General features: G+C 45.2%; 2 protein-coding genes across 4 annotated transcripts in view; both read right to left on the reverse strand.

The window, feature by feature from the left end:
• sptb (spectrin, beta, erythrocytic) overlaps positions 1-10826 on the reverse strand; it is a 39903-nt gene extending 29077 nt beyond the window's left edge. The window contains exons 1-2 of one of the 3 annotated variants that reach the window (XM_030116299.1): positions 10505-10826; positions 4494-4761 (exon numbers count right to left, since the gene is read on the reverse strand). In XM_030116299.1, the coding sequence (XP_029972159.1) occupies positions 4494-4641 (148 nt within the window). In that variant the 5' untranslated portion in view covers positions 4642-4761; positions 10505-10826. Of the gene's footprint in view, positions 1-864; positions 1524-4493; positions 4762-10500 lie in introns of those variants that run through there. The other 2 variants (XM_030116298.1, XM_030116297.1) reach the window with 2 other exon arrangements.
• A 639-nt stretch (positions 10827-11465) lies between these two features.
• The window catches only part of stard9 (StAR-related lipid transfer (START) domain containing 9), a 37453-nt gene continuing 22339 nt past the window's right edge, over positions 11466-26579 (reverse strand). The window contains exons 19-32 of the mRNA XM_030116679.1: positions 26222-26283; positions 25587-25780; positions 24916-25396; positions 17950-24786; positions 17568-17771; positions 17183-17363; positions 16386-16532; positions 16139-16238; positions 15812-15972; positions 15626-15690; positions 15318-15520; positions 14542-14621; positions 14019-14177; positions 11466-13092 (exon numbers count right to left, since the gene is read on the reverse strand). Of these exons, the coding sequence (XP_029972539.1) occupies positions 12982-13092; positions 14019-14177; positions 14542-14621; positions 15318-15520; positions 15626-15690; positions 15812-15972; positions 16139-16238; positions 16386-16532; positions 17183-17363; positions 17568-17771; positions 17950-24786; positions 24916-25396; positions 25587-25780; positions 26222-26283 (8985 nt within the window). The 3' untranslated portion in view covers positions 11466-12981. The remainder of the gene's footprint in view (positions 13093-14018; positions 14178-14541; positions 14622-15317; positions 15521-15625; positions 15691-15811; positions 15973-16138; positions 16239-16385; positions 16533-17182; positions 17364-17567; positions 17772-17949; positions 24787-24915; positions 25397-25586; positions 25781-26221; positions 26284-26579) is intronic.

The following is a 26579-nucleotide window of genomic DNA, read 5'->3' on the forward strand; positions in this document are numbered from 1 at the left end:
ACTTGACACATCACTGTTTTGGGACTGCTTCAAAAGTTTGCTGCTTCTCGTATCAGTTGCCTCTGCAGTCTCCAGAATCAGTCAATACTTGAAATCCAGCAGAGGCGGGGGGGAAAGAAAGCATTTCCCTCCCTGTTCCTGCATCGTCTCCTCCATTTTCTCCCTCTCACTAATGCACTCTTGCCATCAGGGAGTTGGACAGCACACAGCAAGCTAACAAAAATCCACAGTGACGGCAGACCTCTCTCTTAAAACCTTAATAACACAGTCAGGGGGAAGTTAAACCGTCAGAGAAATTGATTATTTTTTTACACCGCCGACGCAGCCTTTCGGGGGGAAAAGGAGGCTTGCTGGGAAACACACTTTGTGTTTTGAAGCAGTTTCTGAAACCTATGGGCCACATGGAGAATAAATGACAGGCTAAAATGATATATATATATGCAAATTTTTTTTCTTTTTAAATAGGGCACATAAGAATGCATAACGCGAGCGAGCAGGGAAAAACACCACAACCTATCCAGGAGTTTGCATATGAATTATTCAAAGGCCGAGTGAGTGAACAATTGGGGCAGAGCCACAGTCTCCACGAAAATAAATAAATTACTACCGAATGTGTCTAATAAGAGGACTACCTCTAAAGAAGTTCATGCCGCCTTTTTCCAGTTCTCAACGGGATGACAAACTAACCTCACACTTACTCACATCACAGCCCGACCGCCCCGCCATCGCTGCCCGGCCTCAACACAAACACAAGTTGTTGGAAAGGGAGGGGCGTGATGGGAAAAGTAACATCTGAGGCGGGAGAAAGATGGGCGGAAATGCACACAGACAACAAAGTGGCGCTCCGCCGCCGGGACGCCGTACCTTGCAGCTGCCTGAAGCGCCCGTCCAGGATGGAGTTGAAGCAGATGTTGGAGGTGCTGTAGCTCAGCCAGCGCGCTCGCTTCATACTCTTGGCGGAGGAGGACGAGGAGGAGGTGGAGAGGACGGGGGCGGGGGGAGGGTGGGGGTGAGAGGTCCGCTGACGTCTGGGGGTGCAGGACGAGGACGAGGACGAGGACGAGGAGAAGGTGGAGAGTCCCGCCGGCGCCGCGGCGAGCGGGACGTGCAGGAGCGTGCCATTCCTCTCCGGGTGATGCTCGGGCTCCTGCGGCTTGCCGCCGCCGCCGCCGCCCGCCCTCGCCGTCCTCCTGCTGTCCTGCCTCTGGGCCCGGTGCACCGGAGGGGTGCTCCTGCTCCGGCTGCTGCTCACCCCGACCCTGGCCGGGGGCTCGCGCTCCGCCGGGGCGTAGGGCCGGCCGGCGGCCTCCTTGGTCCCTCCACCGCCGCTCCGGACGGCCGCAGCCTCCCTGCTGCTGGCCTTCAGGCTGATCTTGACCTCTCGGAGCCGGGGCTGGCTTATCGGGGCGGCGCGCAGCAGGCACGGGCTGCTCATTCTGACCCCCAAAACCACAACAACAACAACAACAACAACAACAACACACCGCCTCTGGAGCCGGCTGAGGAGCGTGGCACTCCACGTCTCTCTTCTTCTCTGTCTCTTGGCTCTCTGTCCTCCTTTCAGGATCCCTCTCGCATTGGCTCCTGCTCCCTCTCCTCCTCCTCCCCCTCCTCCCTCCCTCCTCCTCCTCCTCTTTCTTACTCTCTCCTCAGCGCTGCCGTGACGATGCTCTGCCTCCACTCTCAGGCTCAGGCAGCCTCCAGTTCAGAACGCCGTGGTTCCTCCAGCCTCATCCATGCATACAATATGTTTCAATACGTCCACGTGTTCCCACCGCTCTCCTCCCTCCACTCCGCACGCCCACACAGTCGTGATATCACTGAGTACGAACCCAACGAGTTTCACAGTTGTGGTTTTCAGTGCCAATATTCCTACATAATCTTTAGGAAAAATATCTTTTCAAACGGTGTTGCCTGGATTCAAAATATTCTCCATGTTCTTTAAAGGCCCGATAAATGTTTTTTTTTTTTTCAAAGTTCCAAAGCAGTAAATCAGCCGAGGCACAATTCAGCGTCTCATCTCTTTTCACTTTCCTCCATCTCTCTTTGACAGGAAACACTGATTGCATTACAGAAACATCAGTGCAGCCGCACTAACACAATATCACCAGCACCCACACAGAAGCCTTCATCACTTAAAGAGACAGAAAAAAAAAAAACAGTAAGCAAAGTGGTGAGAATGCATCCTAATGAGCATCCTGGAAAAGGAGACAAATGTTATTTTGGCTACTCCAAAACAAAACCAGGTGTCAAGCCTGAAAATGGCTTTGGGTAATAATAAAATTCTGCTTATTTTAATTTCAAATAGATAATCAATCAGGTCAGATAGTTTATTCCATGCTGTGATGGTGGCATGAAACTACTAGCCAGTTGCACCATTTGAAACAACCACGCTCTGAAAAGCACGCATCACTGCATTGCATGTGTGTAAAGTTCACAGAAACAGCAGCTGTGCACATATGGAGGAGGCTGTGCCAGCGGTGCAGGGTTCACCTGTATCAACACGACTTCATGGCCAGACTCCGCCGGTGGCTGGCGATTGGAAAGCATGAATGAAGCGGCTCAGTTCATTCAGGCTAAAGTGGCATCACTTGCTCTGTCACTGCAACATAATCCTCCGTGTAGTAGCCATCATTACCGGTTAAAGGTCAGCTTCTCCCAGTTGGATTAAACTGGAGTAACGCGCACATTAAGTTCACAGGGAACAATGCAAACAGACTGCGTGTTGCACGCTGCAGCATTTTGACAGAGCAGCCACTCAGGGCAGGTTTGCTGACCCTCAAAAGGTAATATCAGCATCTGCCAGATGATACAATGATTTTGATCAAGCTTTATTTGCACAAGAATACCTATCAAAATAGATGAAATAGGCACTGGGGGAGCACGGTTTTACAGAAACTTGAGTGAGTTCTTATAGTGAGGCAACAGTGATGTTGCACTGTGTAACCATCTCCCCGCAATACTTGTAAATACTGTGATGTGAGAGTCATTCTTCAGAGAATACTCATGTTTATGCAGTCCCTCTAGTCTCCATAGAGAACTTTAAGTCTTTCTTTTTAGTTTTATATCAAGCTCACGCTTTGGTTTTCTCCCAGTCGTCTAATCAATTTTAGTTTTGGAAAAAACATTTATGTTTTCAAAGGAAACTTTTGGATATAGATTCTTTCCAAGGTTTATTCCTTCAGCCATAAAGAGCCTCAAACGAAGTGAGAATACAGGCATATAAGAAAAAGGTGGAAGTGAGTTCAAATCTCCCTCTCTCTCTCTCTCTCTCACCCACACACTCAAATAACATCTTAAATACACTACATGAACAGTGGTAACTGCCTTGTTTTATTGTGTAGGTGACGGTAATTTGTTCCATCAAGCAGAATGATAATTCAGACACAATCATCACCTGAAGGTGATTCCAGTTTTTGCCATTTTCTTCTGGCAGCGCTTCGAAAATCTAAACCAAATCAACATTAAGCCTAATCTATGACCTTGTCTTGTGGTGTAACGCTGTAATAAAAGCATCACTCATAAACTCTTTTAGTACTTTTGCAGTTTAATGAGCTCAGTTTGCTGTTTGATCAGCGGCAGTTGAATAAACTCATTGAGCATGTAAGAGAGAAAGAGATTGCATATTGTCCTTCATGAGTGAACGGGAATTGAAATTAGAGCTTAATGTAGAGTGAATATTGTTGGCTGGACCCATTTAGGACTCCAATAAAAGCTAATGTTGCCCTGTGGGTACAGATTTACAATATGGACTTCAAAAATAACAATAAGTTAAAAAAAATATAAAAGTGTTTAACAAGCATGTTTATTTTGTTGGCAGTCAAAAGCGCTGCTTTCTGTTCGTGAAACTTTCCAGTGGGCTCCGTCCTCTTCGCTCTCAAACGTGTGTTTCACCGGCTCGTGGCCGACCTCTCCTGTGTCTGCGGCTTTACAGACACGAGCACGAAGTGACCCCCAACTCCCCTTTTCTGCAACGCTTCCTTCCACCGCCGAAACGCCGCTATTTTAAAACGGGCGAGCAGCCGACCCACAGGTGGGTCGCGGCTTACGAGCTTAGCCAGAAATGCCAGAGATCTGTGCTATGGGAGGCAGACGGACGGGGCAGCTGTCCAGATCGGTCAGACGGTGGACATTCGGGGAGTGTGCCACTGATCCCGGTTACTCGGAGGGTGTGTGGAGCCGTGTTGGGGCTCAGCTGCTGGGACGAGGGAGGGGGGGGCGTGCGACAATACCAGAAATGCACAAACACATGCTGCACACCAGAACTCCTCAAGAGTTGCAGGAAATTCAAAGATCCCCCCTCGAGTGCGATCCTGTAAGTTTTTCTGACTCAGTCTAAGTGAAGGTTACATTTTCTGTCACCCGCTGCTAAAGTTAAACCGCCGCTCGCCCATTATAGCTCATCCTCCCTGCCCTTCCCGCACTCTTTAAAAGACTGTCATCTCAGAAATGTGTCACAGAGGACGGCGCCTGTTTACTATGCAGCCACTCACCTGCGAGGGCCTTGATGCGCGAGCGCTCGAACAGCCTGGCGGAGCTGTTGTCATTGTCTAGTTCCTCATCAGAGAGGTCGAAGCGGGTGTTGATGTGGCTGTACTGCTGCGTGATCTCCACGTTGTCGAAATCGGTGGTGGAAGTCATGGCGGTAGCCAGCGTGGCGAGCGGACGGAGGGACGGCGGCCGGCGTCCTCAGGTGCTCTGGCTGAAGGCGGAGACGAGCAGATGGGGCAGAACGGCAGGACGGGAGGGAAGGAGAGTAGTCTGGGGGAGAGGGGGAAATGCACAGATGAATCATTACATCCATTATCCATCATCATCATCATCATCACCATCATGCTCCCATTCGCTTTCAGTTTTGAAACATTTGGAATTTGAAATGGACGAGACACTTACAAATGAAAAGTTAATGGAAAATTTAAAACATACATTGTGCTTTTTGACGGACCTTCCTACAATTAAATTATTTTGTTTCATAATGAATTTAAACGTGTATTTATGGATAGACGGATGTATAATTAGATAAGTAATTGAGTACATAAAGCTAATTAAACTGATCAAACATACAGGGGTGCAATAATAATTTGATTAATTGATAGATTTCATCATTAACATCTTGGCTATATAATCTTTGACATGATAATTATTATTATCATTATTAAGAAGAAGAGAAAGAAGGACAAGAAGAAGAAAGATGTGCTCTATCAAAATATATTTGAAGAAGTTAAATATCTTAAAAATTATCACAACTCAAGTTTTTACACAGTTTAATTCATCAGAATTATCATATAATCTATGAGATGATCTCAGGATTGTAAATATTAAGAGACATTTGGGAAGAGAAACTATAACTGGGCTGTTCAAATAAACAGGAACTCACACAACTTCCCTTTTTGATTCTATATAACACACTTGAATTGAAAATAAAAATAATCCGTAGTCGATGTCCTGCTGTGAAGAACAAAACTTTCTGCCAGCTCAAGACTGCAGCTCAGCCTCTTTGAAATTTCATTTGCATCGGGAGGTTTTAGGTTTCACTTGATCATTTCCACTCGGGAGCGGCTGCAGCTATACCTGTCTCTAAAATGCAATTTCAGTCGGTTTATATGATTTCAGCCATTGTCCAAATTTATTTCTGGACAGAAATTGCAAGCGCCGAAAGCCTTCAAACGGGCCCGACGAGCTCCCGTCTCCATTTTGAGCGTGTCGTTTTTGGCGAGCGGCCCCCGCTGCAGAGAGCCGGCGTGTTCTTTGTGTGGAATGGCGGGTTGAAGGGTAGCTGTTCAGATAGCTCTATCTGGGCGCAGCATAGCTTCCTTATCAGGTCACACACAGCGGGAGGGCAACCCCCTCAGTACTGCGGGAGTTGGCCAAACCGCCTTCGTTCCAATGATGCAGATCACGTAATTCGAAATGCGAGTGCGTGCGTGTGTGTGTGTGTTTGTGAGTTTCTGTTGGTGGGTGAAATCAGGCGGGAAGTCTGAGTTGCTATTTCACACAAAGCATGGGGGCAAAGCAGCGTCTTGTTTTGTGGCGCTGATTCAACACATTCAGGAATGACTTTTCCACAATCTGCATTTTCTTTTACTTTTCAACAGAACTTCACAATTAACCTGTTTTAAAAACTGTTCAATAGCATATTTCACTTTATTATTAGATGCACTTTCACTGCACTGAACCTTCGTTCAGAGGGAATATTAAGAGGAGGCAAAAGTGCACACAAACTTAGATTAAGTGGGACTACGGGGTTTTAAACGAAAAGGTAAAACTATGAATACTGATTCCACTTCTTTGATCAAGCAAAAGTGAAAAGTGCAGGGTTTGAACTGCACTCAGAGTTTGAAAGAAAAAAAAAATCTGCAAGGCATTTCTGTTCTTTGAGCCAACAACTTCAAACATTTCTTCTCAATGAGGCGCCGTGGATGGTGGGGCTTGGATGACCCAAATTACAGACATTACATTTATTCTCTGTGGTCAAGACTCCCTCTCCTGTCTGTACAACTCGCTAACGTTTTCTACATTGTTGATCATGAAGTGCTGCAAACAGCATCTCGTAAAGTATCTAATTTCTGTCGTCCCACCACTTTTAGCCAAGAAGTGAATAATTAAACTGCAGTAAAGGAATGTCAACATGAAGCCAATTTTATAGATACCTTCTGGTGCAAAATACAAATGAAATGTCCCAAAAGAACAGCTCCTATAGCTGCTGCTTGTAAAAACATGCATAATGCATGTAACAACATGCATTATGCATGTTCTTACAAACTCACCCTAAATGCACAGCTTGCAGGCTCGACTGTCAGCAATGAGGGAGCTTCACTTCGCTTTATTGTGTTACTCTTAAAAAAATTAAAAAAACCTGTGTTAGAAAATCAATGTTTACTTCGAAATCTTCACAACTTGCCTAGTGGGTTTGGCGGGCTGGATTGGAGCTTCTTGTGGGCCGGTCTGAACCCACGGGCCTTATGTTTGACAACTCAGATTTAAAGTGTGAATAAACACTGGCATGTGAAATTTACATTTAAAGGAAATTATTACAAGAGCAGTACGGTAACTCCTACTAGGTGAAATATTACGTACAAGAAATCAAATTACCAAATTAGGAATGAGTGTTGAAGTTGGGAAGTAACATTTTTCTCTTAAATGCAAACTAAAACTGAAGCTAAATAAACAAAGCTGCAGGACAAAAGAAAGAAAACATATTGATCTGTGTCTTAAACTGAAGTCGGCAGAAAATGTCAGTAAATTCCTACTTGTCTCTGATGCACCTCAAACACTGGACTTTCCCCTGCATCACATTAAATACTCAGCTCTACACACTGGTTAAATTTGGCGGGGGCTGCGGCTCGGATGGTTCAGACAGTTGCTGCTGGCCTCTCGTCTCCATGTGTTCCCGGGAAAGACGCAGTTGCTTCAACCTCAGACGCCCTCATCAGTGATGTGTAAATAAGTGTGAATGTGACCAGCGTAAACGGCTCCGAGGCTCCTGGAGCGCTCAAAACTCACTCGCTGCCACTAATTAATCTGATGTTTAAAACACAAGAGTCACTTTCAAAACATATTCAAGCTAAAGTTCAGAGGTTTTATTTAAAAACTATCGCAGAAATGTGCCCTTCGCCGCTCGTGTTTTGATGCTGGTACATAGTTTAACCTTCACTTTGCATCACATGCAATCAAACAGGTGCAGTAATGTCAAAACTTTGATGTTTCCCTTGGAGACCAGGCTGAATGATACAAAAAAGCACCAGCAGTTAAAAGTGCCTTTAACAACCCGGAGCCGCCTCTTGTGAAAGCTGGCAGATGTTTGTACAATAGATTGACAGAAGAGGCCCTCGGCGATGCGCAGGACGCCCCGCAGGTCTCCCTGCTCCTCCTGCGCAGTATCAGCCGTCTGCAGAGGGTCGCTATCAGCGTCGGGACGCTCCACCCACCACCGGGGATCCCCTTATCACCTCACACACAACCTGTCCGGGACTCGCGCCGCACACACTCCTGTTTGTCTGAGAAGCGGTGACGCATCCACTGAGATGCTGCTTACAGACGGAGCAGAGACACAGAGGTCAAAGGTCAGGTGCCTGTAACAATAAGTGTGTCTGCTAATAGAGAGGGGGTCCTCTTGTGGCGCCCTTGAACAAGAGAGGGAAGGTGTTTATTCCTGATCGCGCAGAGCAGGCCACCCTGACAGCTGGAAGTTCCCATAATGAACAATTCCATTTAGGATCTAAAGCGTGTTCTCCCTGTGTGTGTGTGTGTGAGCACTGTGGCTTCCTCACCCACGTGAGTGTGTGACTGTCTGCCTCTGTGTTTCCTCTTTGATGCCGGTCTGGAAACCTGTCCTGTTGGGATGGGCTCCAGCGCCCCGTGGCCCCGAGGTGTTTGAGGCAGCAGAGAAAACAGATGGATGGAAAGAAAACTGAGCTACACTTTGACAATTAGAGTTCGGCAGCTGGACTCATAAGTCAACTATCTGATCATCGGTCACTGGCACGAGATATGATAAGAAGCGCTTCAACTAGACGTTTCACCTCAGAACAGGGGGCGTCAATAACGGCAGAGTAAAGTAAGAAGTTAAACAATCCAGCATGACTCGAAGAGTTTGGGTGAAAATATAAATGATTTGAAGTTCATGCAGATTGCACACTGAGACTAACTCTAAAATGTTTTGTCTCCACTTGTGTCTGTTTGTGTGACCTGCAGTGGATGAAGAGCTCAGTAAAGACGTCGTATTGTGTGTCTGCACATTGTGAGCTGATGAGTAAGAGGTTCTGGATCGTTTTTCCAAAATGAAGTGAAACGTCGAGCGGAAAGATGATAATAATGTCAGCTGGATATTCCGCAGATATCCAAGTGTTGCTTTAGCTCAGATAGTCTTTGCTTTTGTTGGACGTTACGCAACGCGTGTTTTGATTTCCGCCGGCTGCGGCTCTGTACATAATTCCTACAGAAAAATTATTAAAAGGTGTGAATGGGATTTTTATTCTTCAGGCTGGCAGAGTTAGAAAGTAATCATTTCACGGTCTAGCACTTGACTGCAGCTATTTCCCTTATTTTGTCTTTCTGTGTGAAACTACACGGTAGACAAATATTTTGAATAATGACTGTGGAGAGCGGTCTTCCAGCTGTAAATAAACTCCGCGCTGATGCTGGCGCTGCACTCTGAGCAGCTCGAGGCATTAGCCGGCCAGGAGCAGCAGGCGCATTATTCTGAGCAGCAGCGGACTCAGATGGACAGGATGAAATAAGAGATGGGTGTGGCCAAGGCTTCTGACCTGCAGCATGTGTGTGTGTATTTGTGTGTGTGTGTGTGAGGCTGTAGCAGCAGCTGCTAGTGGACAGGGGAGGAGAGGACGGCCTGTGGTCCAGCTGAGAGCAAATCTGAGACACAAACGCAAAGCGGATGGAGATCAATAAGGAAGAGGATTGTTAGTTGGGAGCTGAACAGAAGCAGCAGAGACAAACAAACAATCAGTTGTGAATTTTAACACGAGATCAGAACAAACAAGGTGGAAATCGTAGTGCATAATCTATTCTGCACATTGATTATGTACATAAGCTGCGAAGGAAACACCTCAGCTGTGGTCAGCGCTGCTTCGGCTGCAATCTTGCAAGAGGTTATAATCGATAGTAAACTATTCCTAGAGCGTGTTTACACTGAAGTCCCTGCTCCTCCAGACAGAGCAACACACTCACACTTGTCCTTTTAAGGGGAATAAGAGCAGACGTCTCTGTAACGCTGGGAACATTTTATTTCTGCGCTGCTGCAAAAGTCAACTGGCTGTTTTCAACCAAGGATGGAAACAGCAGGACTTTGGGAGGAAAAGTGGAAATATTTAACAGCTAAAGGCAGCTCACATCTGTATTTTAACAGGGGATGTTCATCTTGTGTTGCCTTTAAGATGATGGCCGCTTCAGTTGACATGAAAGATGTAAACAAAAAAATGTGACAGATAATATTCAGTTTGAAAACTGGGAATTTTAAACTGTCTCCAGCTTCATTTACCTCTGTAAAATACTTTAGAGTACTTTACAGACACACTTTTTCAAGTCAAAGGTTAATCGTGAATTACTAGCTTTTAAAACGTTTTCATACAGGTTTGTTTTTTCCAAACTCCACTTCTGCCACTTGTGAAATGCCAACGCGTCCTCCATAACTTTGGAAAGGCGCACTTTGAGGTGCGCAAATACGCAGAGCAGTGTATCTCTGCGCAGTTTTATCTCGCTCCGGCCTCCCTCCAGTTACAGATAAACTCTGAAATTTAGAGGTGTCGCCTAATTTCTCATTATTGGAGCAAATTGATAATAAACAGGCATAAAGTTTTTTAAAACTAATTCATGCGCGTGCTAATTGGGACAAACAGGTGGTTTATGGGGGAGGATTTAAACTTACTTTCAACAGTGATACACTAAATTAATCTAACTTGGTTTGTATCATAATTCATCGACCTTTGACACATTTTGAGGCAAACTTTGTGAACACAATGGCGCCTTGCACTTGACACTTACTTGCCTTTGGTTGTTGTCCTGTCCTGAAGCCTGCGCGCGGAGTCTTCTTCCTGCCAGTAACGCAGATTATAATCCCATTGGAGCGGAGGGGAGCCGGTCGGGGCGCGAGGAGGAGGAGGAGGGCACGGCTCTGCGGTGCGCGGCTCTGCACGAGGAGCGAGGCACAGGGGCTGAAGGCGCCGCGCGCTCCACGGTCATTCCCGAAAGCCAGCGACTGACCCAACCCCGCCGGGTTAAAAATAAAGCTGGCGCGTCCCGTACATGATCTGAGCGCGCAGGGGACGCGCATTCCTGACAAGAGAGCTGGTGCCTCTAAATGGCAGAGGCACTTCTGGTCTCCTCTTGCCCCCCCCCCCCCCGGATCCATCCACTGCACTTCCAGTGTGAGCCACCCCCCCTCCACCACGCCCCCCCAGCCGGGTTCTAATCGCTGAAAAAAACACCCTCCCCTCACACACACAGAAATGTCACCGCGTGCCTCAGCGTGGCATTTTCACGCGGGGGTCCTGCAGGAAGACCCGCACATCACTGAAGGAGGCCCGGCAGTCAGAGCGCGAGCTGGAACCTGGTGGACAGAGGTCAATCTGTCTCCCATCAGTCACTATAAAAGGTGAATACAGCATTTATTGTGATAATGTGTGAATGAAATGAGCTTCAATCAAACTTTTAGCTTTAATATTCCACAGTTAACGCAATATACTTGATCTTTGGTGTGTGGTTTTTTCAGTGAGAAATGTTTTAGCAGTCCAATCGGCCAATATCTGAATTGATCTGCTGCATATTTTTTTGCATATATACCAGAAAAAAGATTTAGCTCAAAAAACATTTTACTTGAATGTGTTTATTTTCTTTTTGAATAAAAATACCAAATGTGGTCAAGAACAGTTCATTAGCAACAAAGGAATGTCCATAATAAAATACATATAAAACATTACCAAAACATAAATAAACATGGTTTTTCCCCCCACACAAAATAGGCACTTTAATAGATATACACAAAAACAGAGCAAAGGTTGCCTTCACTTCACCGCTCTCCTTCTCTTTGGTGTTTCTGAACCCTGGGCTGGTTCAGCTGTGACTAATATGGCTTCATATCCAGACGCAGGTGACCCGGCGTCGACTGAGAGCAGCCCTGCCTTTGATCAGCCTCTGCATAGTTTCAATACTGCACAACACTAAATCTACTTCAACATGCAAAAAAAAAATTAATACATATGCATTAACAGAACGTTTTGTGTGCAAGCAGCTGTGAAGAGCACCACGAAGAACAAAGAAACAGTCTGCACTGTAAAACACATTCAACAGCATTTCCAACAGGAGGCAGTAGGAAGTAAATAAATAAGAGTGAAAATATCAGGAGCTTATGTAAATCGGGGGGTACCGTGAACTACGAGAGCATCATCCCTGGAGCTACTTTACATTTTCCATGTCTTCAGCAGGCTACATGTTCAACATGGAGTCAGGAACCAGCGTCTTCTGGTTCAGAGTTTATCTGTCCGAGCTTCGACGTGTCGCACCCAAAACGTTCACGGCTTTCCAACCTAACGCCAACTTTTTCTTTTTTTTTTTTGTTTGTTTTAAATGTAAAGAATGCTGTTCAGCATTAAAATAGCTCATAGAGCTGAAACATATAAAATTCAAGACTGAGGAGCATCGAATTCATTCCTCCGGATCTAGAATGCTGAAATATCTACAAAATCTGTCTTTGTTGGACGGATAATTAAACTATTTTCTGCTGAACTGAAGCTACCAAGTAGGAAAATATACAGTGTGCAGGAAATATGGAACAGACAGGAACAACTTGGTAAATTTACTTTGGCTATTTGTATAATTTGCATTGCACACATGCATAAATGTGTATTAAACACAAAGAGAATTGTCTTCATCTGCCTGTAACAGATGGGTAGTATGCATTCTGAGGGGGGGGGGTTGCTCGTGTGTGGGAAATACATCAGAAGAATGTAATCCTCAATTATCATTTCAATTGGACACCTCTTCAACGTATATTTAAATGGTATTAAATGGTAGAATTACCATTAAGACAACAGGCTTTAAGAGATGCTAAATGTGCTTCTACCTATCCAGGTGAAACTGAATTTTTAAGCTAGTTCATCGCTTGAATTAAAGGATTAGATGGCAAGCTTTGCTCCCTGTAAGTGGTCTCCACCTATATGTAGTTTAAAGAATTAGTAATGCCAGCTTCGAATAAGTCTTTGGTAATAAAAAAAAACAAAAAAAAAACAAAACAAAGATGGTCAAAAGCATTCATGCTTATGTACAATTAAAAAAAATATAGATATATATTTTAAACAAAAACTTCCTATAAAAAAAAAGCTGCTTCAACTTTGTGACTTCATATAAACAGAACAGTGCCCTTAAAGTTAAAAAAGTCAAGTAAATAACATTCTGGGTGCAAATTCAAAAGAAGCCTGACTCCATATTGGAGCCAGTTTAGTCTAAGTGCTCGAAGCTAATGTCTGTTCATGAGTCCTGTGGAGTCAGGAAAGCGTCAAGATCGGCGATGACGGCCGCTTGTCTTCTGGCGACGGCGTTCAGGAGTCGAGGAGGAAAAGGCGGCGTGCCGAGGTCGAGCTGGGTGAAAATAAAGAGAAGCTGTGCTGAAGAGACAGATCTGAGACGAGGGGTGTAATCTGAACACTGTGACCTGACCTGTACAATAAAAGAAGTGACCTTAAAAAAAAAGACTTCATGTTTTTGTGGGAATTGAGATTTTCCTTTAACCTGCAGATCCATTTGGAGCTCTGCTGTTCTCTGCCGCTTCAAAAATAAACTTGGGAAGAAATATCGGAAAGCGTATTGACGAGCCTGCAGGCCTGCCAACAGCGAGACAAACTGATCCTGCTGTAGATTACAGTAACACTCGTGTCTGTATGAGAGGAAGACGCCATCTTATTCCGTATAGCCACAGTCTGATGTCTAACACCAGAGAGGCTGGTCTGAAAAGGTAAAGAACCACTGCTCTATCCAGAGAGTTGTTTTGTTTTTATTAGCCGATCATAAATTCAGTGTATTTGAAAGCTCGCGGAGACGGAGCTGTTGTACATGTAAACATTATTTTGGTTGCTGAAACCTGAAGATGCTACTTAAGCTGAGACGATGGAAACCAGAATCCCGCGGCATGTAAACGCCTGATCTATGTTTACTGATCGTTTCACCTGGTGAGCATCACTGAAACTTCCATCATTTAAACACAACTGGATGCTGAACTTTCCATGTGATCAGTGATACTGTACATGGAAACACATTTTCAATGCTAAATGTAAACAATAAAAGCATAAATAAAACATGATTGAATGAATATAAATAGGCTGGACATCAAATAAATATCACCGAATGTCTATTCTGAAAGTGACCACACAGCTGTATAAACACTTAGAAAATACTGACTTGTCGTTTGTTTTTGGTTGTGTGACTGCAGCTAATATACTCTGTAAGCTCATCGGAGTCTGGAAACACAGCGCATAATCCAGGATTAGTTCACATCAAACAGCCCTCACCTGCAGCAGGAAGACGACTCTGGTGGCTTCTGCACCGTTACGCCGAACCGACTGCAGAAGCCAGCAGCTGGGCAGCATCTCCCCGCGGACGGCGTCCACGCTGGGACGCGGCAGCGACTCCTCAAACACAGACTGCATTGCCAGCACGTGCAGGCCACCCTGAGGCAGGGAGAGAGAGAGAGAGAGAGAGAGAGAAGCCATCGATTAAACAAGCTGTGCAGCCTTTTGATCAGCCAGCAGGCGACTGTACGCTGACGGTGATCGCCAACAGCTGACACGGTCTCCTCCACGCTGGCTGCCTCTGGGTCAGGGCTGTTTACGGTGTTGTCTTAAAAACAACATGTTCTGCATTGTTTAAGAGAAAATTTGGGGGCCGTGCTGCTAAATTGCTCCGTGCACGTCATACTAATATGAGTAAATGGAATTTTTCTCCCTTAAGCTGCGAATGCCCCCGGGACCTCGCTCAGCGAGCGACTGGCGGTAATGATGGCGAGCGGCCGGCACGTCCCGCAGCTGTGCTCACCTGTTTGGACTCGGTGCTGATGCAGCAGAAGTCCCGCGGCTGGCTGAGGTGACAGGTGGACGGATCTGTCAGAATGTAAACTAACGGGAAACACAGAGACGTTTCAGTCAAACACAGTCGATTATAAAACCCTGGAAGAGAAATATAGTCAAACTTTACTGGCTAATAATGAACGGAAAAACATTTTCTCTGGATTCCACTTCCGAACATCTTGTTTGAAACAAACAAGCAACAAAACTTTGGTTTGAGTCCACATTTGCACAGAACAGAGCAGGTGAGGCGGGGAGGAGCTGCTGGTGTGCTGCAGAAATTAAACACAAACATACTGCAGGTGCGAGAACGCAGTTGACCGTGCAACAAACAAACCTGGCAGTGATGAATGACGCTGCACTGCACCCGACTACAGATTGTTAAAGAATGCACACGCACTCAGAGTGAATCTGGAAGACGTAATAAATGCCTTGGAGGAATATATGTATACAGTTTTGCTGTCGGGACAAAAGTATAAATACATTTTATTTTTCTATTTAAGCACAAATGCAGACATTTTTGCAAGCCTTTGCATTGCATTTCATCTCACCTGATAAAACTAAGCTATTTTCCTTAATATCGGATCTTATGGAATAGCCAACACAAATTTAAAATATTAGTTTCGTTCATGAAGTTAAAATACATTAAAGTTCTTCTGGCTGATTTACTGACCGGAGAACTACTTCACATTTTTGGAGATTCCCTTTTATGAGAGGAAAATGAGTATTTTTGGGTTGGTAGCTCACCCAGCTGAGTGCTGTCATCTAGTGGTCGTGTCCACACAGAACGGACGGACTGATTATACATGTGGCTCCTGGACAGCTGGCAGATGACGCTCCACAGGCGATCCAGGGGTCTGGACAGCTCGCCAACCCCCAGGAAACTGTGCACAGAGCGGCTGGAGGAGGGCTTGTAGTAAGCCTGGATTCCTCGCTCCTCTCCTTGGTACCTGAATGAAGACAAGCTCAGTGCTTTAGCATGTAAATTATGATTTACTTAATGGATTCACAAGGTAACATGGGAATCTTTAAGAGGTGAAAGTGACTGAGCTCACCTCCAGCCGGCTGCAGCTTTAGCCATCATGAGGTTGCTCAAATCCCCAGAAGAGGCCAGTCTCACCTGTTGAAAAACAACTTTAAAATTAACAAAAGCAGACAAAAAAAAAGTAGAACATATATGGTGCACAGTCAGCTGCTATGTGGATCTTTGTACTCAATGTTTAAAGCCAGGTCTGCATTACTTCAGCCAGAGCTCGGCCCAGGAGACCGGACGTGATGTCCTGATAGGTTGTAGATATGGAAGAGGAGGAGCCAAACGATGCGGTGCGCTGGCGTGTAGGAGCAGAAGGCGAAGACGTCATCAGTGGGTCAAACCGACTGACAGGAAGCTCCTGGTGAACATCTGGAAAAAACAATGAAGCAAATTTAAAAGTGAAATATACACGGGAGGCACAGAGGAAAGGACTGTGCGGCGAAAGCTTTTTCAATATTACAATGCTCACAATTGGACTTCACAGACGTTTTGCCCAAGGTAGTTTGAGGTAAACAACTCCCTCTCAGGCTCTTACCCTGAGCAGACAGCCAGGCTCTCTGTGTTCTCACACTATGAGGACCACAAATAGGAGGTCGTGTCCTGATATTCAGCTCCTCGCCCTGGATGCCCGTGATCTGAACAGGGACAGTTTCAACAACATGAACCTCTGTGTTTCTCATTGAAAATGACAAAACAAACACTTTAAATAAACATAATTCATATATGCATTTCATTTTTTTTTTCCTTAAACTAAATCGAATATGTGATGTTAATATGCCAACCTGTCCTGCCAGCACTGATCTGCTGCTCTGCTGTAGCTGGGTGGTGTTACCACTGTTGTAGCCCGATGTGGGTCCAGAGGAAAGACTCAGACTGGATCCTGTGCACAATGTGCTGTTGCTGATTCTTGTTCGATGCCTCAGGTCATCCTAACCGACAAAATGAAAAGAAGTCAAGTTAATTACACCCAATAACACTTATTAACCATCAAACCACTGCAATGTGATGAAACACAAGAAGAAGAGCTGATGCTATACTTGTGTGCTTAATTAAATAGACCCTTCAGTGTGAATTTTCCTTTTCCTGTGCCTACTTTAGCAAATTCAAATGCATTTTTAAGTCTTGAATTTAATGATGTCATCTAAATTGTAATCACGTCACATCCAGCTCTAAATGGAGAAGTTCTCAGAAGGGTTCAGACATCGCTCAATGACCTGTACAGACAGTTCAGGACAAAATAATCCATGGACTGAGCTTGACTTAAAAAAATTTTTTAGAACCTATTTAATAGCAAAGAAGAAGATCCCTAATACTGTACTGTGGTTTCTAACTCAAAAAAGTGAGATGAGAAAATGAAAAAATATTTCTCATTCTAATGAAACTTCAGAAATCTGTTTGGGTCTCATAATACCTGCACTTTTTTAATTCAAAGCTGAGTATTTTATACATTTTTGAACATACTTTAAGAGGAGGAGCTCTTTAATAATTCTTTCTGAAATCGGTCTTTAACCAGAACGTGCTACTTTGACATTTGGAGGAAATTAATGATGACTTTGAAAAGAGACATGAAAGGACTGACCTTGACTTCCTGAGAGGCGGCCTGCTGCTGTAGCCTCCTCTTCTCCAGCTCCGTCCGCTCTCGCAGTCGCTCTCGCGCCTTTGCGATCTCTGTCCTGGCTTCTTCCCGAGCTCGGCTGTAGTCACGCAGCAGCTGCTCTATGTCAGACGGGTACTGGTCGTCCTTCGGAGGATCTGGTATTCTGCGGATAATTTAAAAGAAAAATTACAGAGAAATTATCACACTTACCACAACACTGAATAAAGTGATAAGATTGATGTGACAGCTAATTTGTAACAAGAATATTTTCTAATTCAATCAGTGGATTTATGTCGCTCAATTTTTCCTTATAGTTCATTAAAGTGCAGTGACTGTAAACCTACGACCGAGGTGAACTTTTCCTTACCTGGTGTTGTCGATCACCTCTTGGCGGAGTTGTTGAAAGTATTCCTGTTGCCTGCTTGGTGTAGTTGTTGATACTTTGGAGGCAGCAACAGGATCTTGAGAGGAGGAGTGAGGGTGTTTACCAGGACTCAGGCTACGAGCTCTTCTATAAGTCTGAAGGCGTTCCTCCCGCTCCTGCCTCAAACCCTTGATACTCTTCCGGTGACTAAGAGATTAAAAAAAACATGACACAATCACTTAAGTACCAAACAAACAAACAAAAAAAAAAGCAATTAATTTGTTCAGTATACTACTAAAGTCAGCTATGCATTTAAATCTTCATCAGATTTTTTTTTTTTTTCTCCATTAATCATGAAAGTATTGTGAAAGTATTGTATACTCACCGATCATACAGCTGTTGCTTGGTGGGAGCAGACGTTTGCAGGTTCGACTTGTCATTGGACTTCGGGGACATCATCCTTAACATCGCGTCGGTCTTTCCCAGCCCGTAGTGAAGCTTCGCCTCCGTCAGCTCCACAGTCAGGGGCGTCGGGTTCATGTTGAGGCTCACCGTTGCCATCACCTGCTCTCTCTCCTGTCGCAACATCACGATCTCTCTTGCTTTCCTGTCGCTCTGTGCCGGACACTCGACACTGAAACCAAAGCTCTCCATCCCGACCCATTCTCCACAGTCTCTGCTCCTGCTGTGCTCAGGTGAGACCATCGTGGCCTGTTTGACTGAGCGCTGTGGGTAATTGACACCGGACCAGTTGGTGAATTTGTTGTGCATGGGGAGGTCGTCTGGGACTGTCTGGTGGTTTTTAGCAGGAAACACACTGGTGACAGGTTCAATGCTCACAAGCACATCGGTGTTGCACTCACTGGATAACACTGACAGCTGGTCATCCTCCTGAGGAGGATCGGTCTTCTCACTGTCTGAGTGTAGCTTGGAGGAATCTATGCGAAGATTGTCAGAATCAGCTGGAGGTCCTGGGAAGATAAACTCCTGTTGTATCTGTGCACCAGTCAGTCTTAATAAGGGAGACATTTGGCTTTGCAACATCAAATCGTTTCTTGTCGAAGTTGTTCTCCACAGTTGTGAGGTCACTTGCTTTTTGAAACTCGTCTGGTGGCCATCCCTCTTTGAATAATTTGAATTTCCCTCACGAGTGTCTGTGTATCCATTCAGTGATGAACTAAGGCTTGAGGAGCAATCAATCGATCCTTTAGGGCTTGAGCGACTCATGTCACTCACCTTCTCAAGTGATACGGATTCTGACTGAGGACTGGAAGCTTCACGTTCCTGTCTGAGCATTTGAATGTCATCTAAAATAGAGGGAACAGAAAGACTGTCATCCTCAGAGAGATGGTTTGTTTTATGAGCCTTATAATTTGAAAGAGGAACTGTTGATTGTTTTCCTCTGTGCCTCATATGGAGCCTTGTTCCCACAGTGAGAATTGGAGATGATGCGCGATCAGTATAGATTGTCTGTCTCTTTGTATACGCTGACTGACAGTTTGCATTACGAGAGTTATTTTCTTGGCAACAGCTTGACGTCTTGCGGGTGTTTGCATGCACTTTGGTACTTCTGTGGCTCAGCACATTGGATGGGTTTTGCTTTGAGACTCGAGAGGGAGCAGATCTTACATGTCTTTGACAGCTGGCTGTGGTCCTTCCACTGGGTGTTTTCACGGGGTCATTCTCTGAGGGGTTGGACCTCAGATCAGGCATGCTCTGGATCTTTTCATCGGCGGAAGCTCTCGTTTTGACCACACAGTGCACATTCTTCTCCTGAGAGACACTGACAACCTCAGAACCAATCACTTTGACAATCACATTGACTTCATTAGAAGTGGAGTTTTCTCTAGGTGTTAGATTCTCTGCTGATCTTAAGACTTTTTCAGTCTGGATCCCCACATCTGAAGCTGTTTGTGTTGAACAGTCTCTTTTAGAGCAGTCAGACTCGCTGCAAGAGATGCTATAATTTGCTGAGCTGATACTCCTCCTTGGGCTGGACTTGCGGACTTCACCGGTCCTCATACCCTGTACGTCGCCCAGCAGATCCGAGGTGCTGTCGATCAGCTTGGTGAGGTGAGCGGACATGCTCTCCATACTGGCCCACGTTGGAGATTTCTTGATATCCACTTTGGGTTTCTGTGACACAAGAACATCAGTGTTGCTCCTTTTGTGCCGGTCCTTCATTCGTAGAGGACAAATTCTGGTACTGGTTGCATAGGGTCCACAATCGGTCTGGGTACTGTGCTCACATGTAGTCTTGCTTCTTATCCTTGTTTCTCTCCCATGGGACTCTTGCTCCGATGAGTAGACAAACACGATTTCGTCAACCTGACTGGAGTTGTTGCCACAACCTCCAGGAACGTCACTGCTAGAAGAACTACCGTTCACCATCGGATCAGCTCCGAGCTTGTGTCCGTCAACACTTGCCTGTTGACTGGCTGTGTGCTGCGATGCTTTGGTGCTCTGCTCTTTATAGTCCTCCATACTGCTGAGCGTACTGGAAAGCCCCTTGTTGGTTGCATATGTGCTGAGGTGGGAGTTGAAAGGAGAATTCTCCCCGTTTAAACCGTCGTCGACACTGCAGCACCTCGCCAAGTGTTTTTCAGAGCTGTCTAACAGTGGGGATTTACAGGACAGGTCCGCAGCGCTTCCGAAGGCTGGGTTCTTAAAGCAGTGCTGGTTCGACTCATCACCTTGCCGCTGGTGAAAAAAAGGGTTGATGTCACTGGAGGCAAAATGGATGGGGGAGTCCTGAGACTTTGGAGTTTGTAGTGGTTCACTTTTCCTTGAGTGAGGATTCATTTTTTCAGTGTTCTTTTTACCTAGAGGGGGTAAAGCGCATCTTTCTTGAGTGGAATCTTTACTGAATTTCACATCTTTTTTCCCAACATTTTCAGCATCGGCTTTCAGTTGAGACTTACTTGCTAAGAGTGAAGCAAAATCTTCTTCATCTTTACTTCTAACGGTTCTCACTTCTTGTTCACCATTATGCCTAGCGCCCAGTTTGACCCATTTTGACGTTGGCCCACTGTGGCGCATTCTGATAGTTGTGTTATCCTCGTCATCCTCGTCTGATGACTTGAAAGAAGACTCAGAGGAAGAAATGAGACAAGTCCTGACGAGAGGTTTTCTGACCCTCTTCGTCTTAGATTTTTTGCAGGTAACAGCAGAATTACACTGCGTACCACACGTTGCCACTTCTTTAGACATTGCTGATTTACAGCCATTCTTATTTTTGATGCCGTCTTCCTGTGGCATTCTGTCTTCTTGAACCAAACTTGACATGCTTCTACAATCTGCCCACAGTGCATCACCCTGAGGGAGGACCTGATGGGTCCTTCCCTCTGTCTCACTTTTCATTCCACAATCTCCTTTGCTGTCAGTTTGAGTATCTTTCTCAGATACGCATGGTAAATCTGATAGATTTTGGCACTTGTGGCTGTAATCCATATTTTCCACAACACTGTTAGTCAAGTTTTTGGATGTTGTTTGAGGAGAGCTGAACTGATTCTGTACCCTGATCAAAGGTTTTCCTCCTGGTGTGGGGTCCAGTTCAGCTTCCTCATCAAAGTCTGGTGTGACGGTACTCTGGTTCCTGTGGCGTTTATCTGTTCTGAGTTGATGTAGTCTGTCTTCATCTGATAGCATCGTAGCTGAAGAGGTTTCACAACCACTTTGGAGATATTGCTGAATTGTTTTTGCCGAGTTTTGTTTTAATAAATAACCGTTTTCAGCTTTAATGCTGAATCCATCTTTCAGGGCCTCATTGTCTTTTACAGTACAGCCAGAGCTTTCTTTTGGAACAAAAAGCGCTTGATGGCTTATCTGGTGAAGCCGCGAGTTTATATGCTGAGCTGCAGGCTCAGGAGGCTCAGACACGCAGTGAGCATTCCAAGCAGAGTCTGAACACATCTGGCTATCAAGACTTTCTGTGAAAATATTACTGATGGCTGGAGAAAGACATGAAGTAATATCTTCATCAAACCTATTTATTTTTTGAGACAATGAAGTTATTAGCTGGTTCATGGGCTGAGAAACAGCACGTGTTATTGATGAGGAAGAATCATTCACTGAGGATGAACTATCGTCTTGCATTGTGGGATTCCCAGGGTTCGCACATCCTCCATGGATGTTCACACTGAAAGTTGATGTGCTGTCATGTTCGTCTGAAGGTGAGCTTTGGAAAACAAAAGGTGCGCGTACTGGTGCGTTTAATGTACCATCAAGAGCATTATGGGTATTTTGGCTTGCGGAGTGTTTAAGCATGCAGCTCTCGTGGCTAATCCTCAGTCCCTCTTGCACATCTGATGCCAGGTGCTCAGTTTGGTCCACTGTATTTCTGCATGTCATGTTTTCCACTGAAGGGTGTCCACTGAGCTTTGTTCCTTTTTTCACTTGATTACCCCTTTCATCTCCCAGCTGTTTTTCTGTCCATCTGTGTTCATCTGCATTAGAGGCGCGACTATTAATATGACATGCAGATGATGACAAGGCATTCAGACTTTGGCTCTTCTGGGTACAATTAGTGTCCAACAGTGACGATTTCAAACGATCTTTCACCACTTCTGAAATTCTCAGATCAATGGCACTACAAATAGCGTCAGACTTGGACAGGGGTTGTGTATTTTCAGTAGTTTTTTTGTGGTTATCAATCTCGTCATTTCCCCATTTTGCCGTCACAGCTGCATCTGTCACCGTAGCAGCTTCCTTTTGAGCTGTCTTACTATTCTCCACTGATGTGCCAGACAGTGACCTTCTGTCTCCAGGTTTGAGTTCATACTGAGAGTCCTGGAGGCTCTGGCAACTTGGTTCAAGTGTTTTACTTGTGGGATCAGAAATTGGCAATGTCACCAAAGCCAGCTTATTTTGTGTCACTTTCATGCTGCCATCAAAACCAGAATCAAAAACAGGGCACCCATCCTCTAAGGACGACTGCTCCTCTTTTGAATCACTTGTAGTATTGTTGTCAGGCCAAATATCTTCCTGGCATTCATTTGGCGGAAGGCAGAAAGTAACCATCTCCATTCTGTTGCTCCTTTTAGGAATTTTTAGACTCCCTATTAAAGTGTCTTGCTGGTCTTTGTTCCTCTTCCTGGAATTTTTACAGGTCGATTTAACAGCATCCTCCTGTAGAGCGATGGATTGGTCGGTGCTTTTGGCTTCATCCTCCGTCAGGGTTACATCTTCACATCTCATTCTTACAGATAACTCCTGTACATCTCCCGACTTTTCTGTTCCATTCTCAAGGTAACACGCTGGATCCTCTGGAGTGGAAGGTTTAGGAGGACTTGCAGCTGCGAGCAACACCTTCACTACTTGAATTTGGTTTGTCGGCTTTGAAGAGAAGTGCAATACTGTTTGACAACACGCAGCAGGAGTTTCACTGTCAGAAGACATTGTAATGTCAGCAGCATCCATTTCCAAAGCATCTTGAAACACTTGAATCGAATTTGATTTTGTTTGAGTGGCTTGGGGACTTTGCGAGAATGGCAAGCAAATTATCTGATTTGATGTGAGCAACGACGCAGGATGCTCGCTGAAGCTATCATCTGAAGTATTATCCACTGAGTTTGATTGCCGGACCTGCTCTGTACCGGGTGCTTCATCCCTCTGATTACCTGGATTTAGAGAATCTCCTGGTGTTAATGGAGCCTGAGAATCTCTTGAAACCTCAAGGTTGTATTCCTGCACTGTCATGTTCACACCATCAGTGCTCGTTGTAGAATTAAAGCTGCCGGATCCGCTGTGTGAGTCAGAGAGAGTCATACTAATCGGACTGGGACTGCTGCTGCTCTCCGCATGTCTGAACAGCCTTTTTCTTTGGAGAGGCAGAGACTCCCTGTAAATCCTGGGGCTATCTGCTGCATCAGTGGAGGACCAGGCATCCGTGAGTATCAGCTGGTTTTCAGGCTCCCTCACGCTGCAGCTGCTCAGAGAGCGTGGGCTGCAGGTCGAAGTGGTCTGCATGTTTCCAAAGTCTTCAACCAGTTTCTGTACAGCATCCTCCTTCCCAGCAGGATCTGATAACACTGAGCTCTCAGAAGGCCTTCTTGCTGAATCACTTTGTGTCGTCTTTGGGGAGCTTCGCTGGCTCCAAAACGCCTCTGATGGCAACGGCAGAGATTTTTGACAGCTTTCCCCTTCAAAACTGGTCTTGAGCTGTTTGCATGAATGAGCCAAATCTGTCACCAGCGAGTAAGTTGGTGCTACTGTTTGGTGAACACTTCGAACTGTGGAGAATTTTTCACTGCTCTCCATAGTCAATGAATCTTCAGACATTTGACTGTCTTCGCTCTCTGCTTCACTTTGAACTGTCTGCTCGCGTCTCAGCTTCTCTGCTAGGGCCGCTGCGTAAGCAGAAGACAGAGAGTCAAGGGATAAAAGGCTCTCGCAGTCTGACGCTCCTTCATCCTTGTTTTCCAGCTCTTCTTCCCACCCATCCAGTCCCTGCTGCATTTCTACCCATCTGCTGGTTTTGTTCCACAGAGCTTCGGTGCTATGCCATCGCCTTTGTCTGATGTCTTCATGCGGACCCCTTTGGTCGAGCTCCTGACATGAGACGGAGGGTTTAATGGCACATCTTCTGTGATTCATTTTGTTAGCTTTAAGGTTCTTCTCTCGTCTTTGCCTGCAGTAAAATTTGCTTGCTATTCTTCCCAGAGGCTTGGGGACTCGTCCCGCATTAACACCTGGGGGCGGTTTTTTGAACACTTTGGACAGTGCTGATTTTATCCTGGGTCCAAAAGAACGAGTGAAAGATTTGCTTATGGCTTCCAGTCCACTCTTATCTGCATGGCAGGAGGTTTTTACATTCTTAAAAGGAGCAATCTTAACATCTTGTTGTTCTGCTGTGGGTCCTTCTACGTTTTCTTTGCTGACTGGTGGCGAGAAAGTTTCCAGTGTGGACTTCAGTGTATTTGTTGAGTTCTGATGCAACCTGTTCCTAAAAGACAGGCTTCGGTTTGGCAGAAGAGGTTTTCTTTCTGGTCGTTCCCTGCACGGACGGGCACGTGGTTCTTCTTTGGCTCTTTGTGTGACGCTTTCAGATGAGTTTACTGGATTGTGACAGGACTGACTTTGTCCCGACGCCAAAGAGTTGGAACAACTTTGGGTTCTTTCACGAGGAAGACACTCATCTGAGACCCACTTCCTGCTGCCAATGGAATAAGGTGATGATGAACTTAAAGTGGCTTCAGCAGATCTGTTTCTCTTTAAGAAGTGTCTGTTGAGAGATAAATAAAGAAACACTCAGTTTTTACATTAACAAGTTACATTTTCCTAAATGATAAAAGCAAAAACAGACAAATAACTTTCTGATAGATTTTAGACTCTGTAGATTTGATGTACTGACCTGAAGACAGGCGTGTGCTGTGGGTAGAGCCGCGATAAAAGATCTGCTGAAAACGAGTGTCGACGAGAATCATGCAGTCCTCCTCTTGACTTTGATGGTGATTCAAGCTCAGGAGAGTCTGGGCTGTCTGGTCCAGGAGGCAATGCTTTTTCCAGCTGCTGTAATTCCCTCTTCGCTTCCAGCAGCTGCCGCTTGCAGGCGATTCTCTGCAGCTGAAACTGCAGCCTCTTCCGACGGATGCGGCTCTCTGCACGGCAGAGGGCGTGATGCTTGAGTAACTCTTCCTGCACTGCCTTCTTCTTGGCCCTAACCACCTGGGATGTAAAGTCCAATATAGTATCCTCCTGATCCCCTGACACCTGACTAGATATTCTCTCCAGAAAGGACGTTGGGATGAGGTCTGCTTGAACCCCAGACTCTTGGGTGATTGGTTGCTCTCCAGCTGTCAGACGACTTTTCTCCTGCAAAATCCACTGCTGGACTGTTGAATGAAAATTCACAAAAGGAAGTTGTTGACAACAGAAAGAAATGATCTATTAACATGTGGATACTAGAAATAACATGTAGCGTCAAAATTATGGATAGTGTTTCTTTAAGTTTTTGAATTTCAGCTTGAACACTGAGGTGAACTAGTTATAACAAGCCTGTGTGACGGAGATAAGCCTACTTACCCTCGGTGTGCTGCTGTCGGAGGTGGGCCTGCTCTCTTTCCAGCTCTTTTTCCGCCCGCCTCTGTTCAGCTTGAATCTCCCGTCGCAAAATCTCTACGTAGCGCTTCTGTTCCTCCACCCGCAGCCTGGCAGTGGGCTCCTCGGCAGGGGAGACACAGGCGCTGAGCTGCCCCGGCAGCTCTTCTTCCTTAACGCTAAAAAGCAGACACACGATCCAGACAAAGACCGAGAAACAATGAGATAAGAGAAGACGTAGAGCTATCGCTTTACCTCACCTCAGGAGAATCCGACGCCTAGAATTTTGCTGTTCGGTGGATAAACAGGTTTCAAGCTCCTGTTGATTTCAGCGTCAGTGCAGTAACTTGGCAACCAATGAGCCTGAACTGTAAACAATAAACTGTGATTGCTCACAAAGGTGGGGGCGAACGGAATCATTAAGTATGTTTTTGAACGGGAAGGTAAAACATGGAGAACAGCCAATATCTTTATAAATTGTAGGCAGTTTATTAATGCGACATTGCCATGAGCTGACAGAGTAAGACTACTGTTAACAATCTGAGCATAATCAAGGTGACCAATATTACCCAATAAAAACACTTTTTTTCTTTCTGTGTGTGTTTATAGTCCTCATTTACCTGTCATGAGGGGCCGAAGCACAGAGGTCAATGTATGTGCAAGTCATGCCACCTTCACTGGCCTGAGGAGAGAGAAAAAAAAAAGACAATTCTCAATTTTGTTATTCTCAGAAACAAAACGATCAAGCGCTTTTTGTGTACCATCAACATACATCATATAACAGTCTTCTAATTGAAAATATTACTATTGACAAAGCAAAGATGGGTTACCATGAAATGAATCATACAGTCCCCGATGACAGCAGAATAGCTTTACACTTCTCAAATTTACATGAACAAGGTTATGATTGGCATCGTTGCTTCCACAGTGCTCTCATTCAGGGCAAATTGATTATTTTAGCATTAAAATTATATCAAA

Source organism: Salarias fasciatus, chromosome 19, assembly GCF_902148845.1.
Source record: "Salarias fasciatus chromosome 19, fSalaFa1.1, whole genome shotgun sequence".
NCBI classification, from domain to species: domain Eukaryota; kingdom Metazoa; phylum Chordata; class Actinopteri; order Blenniiformes; family Blenniidae; genus Salarias; species Salarias fasciatus.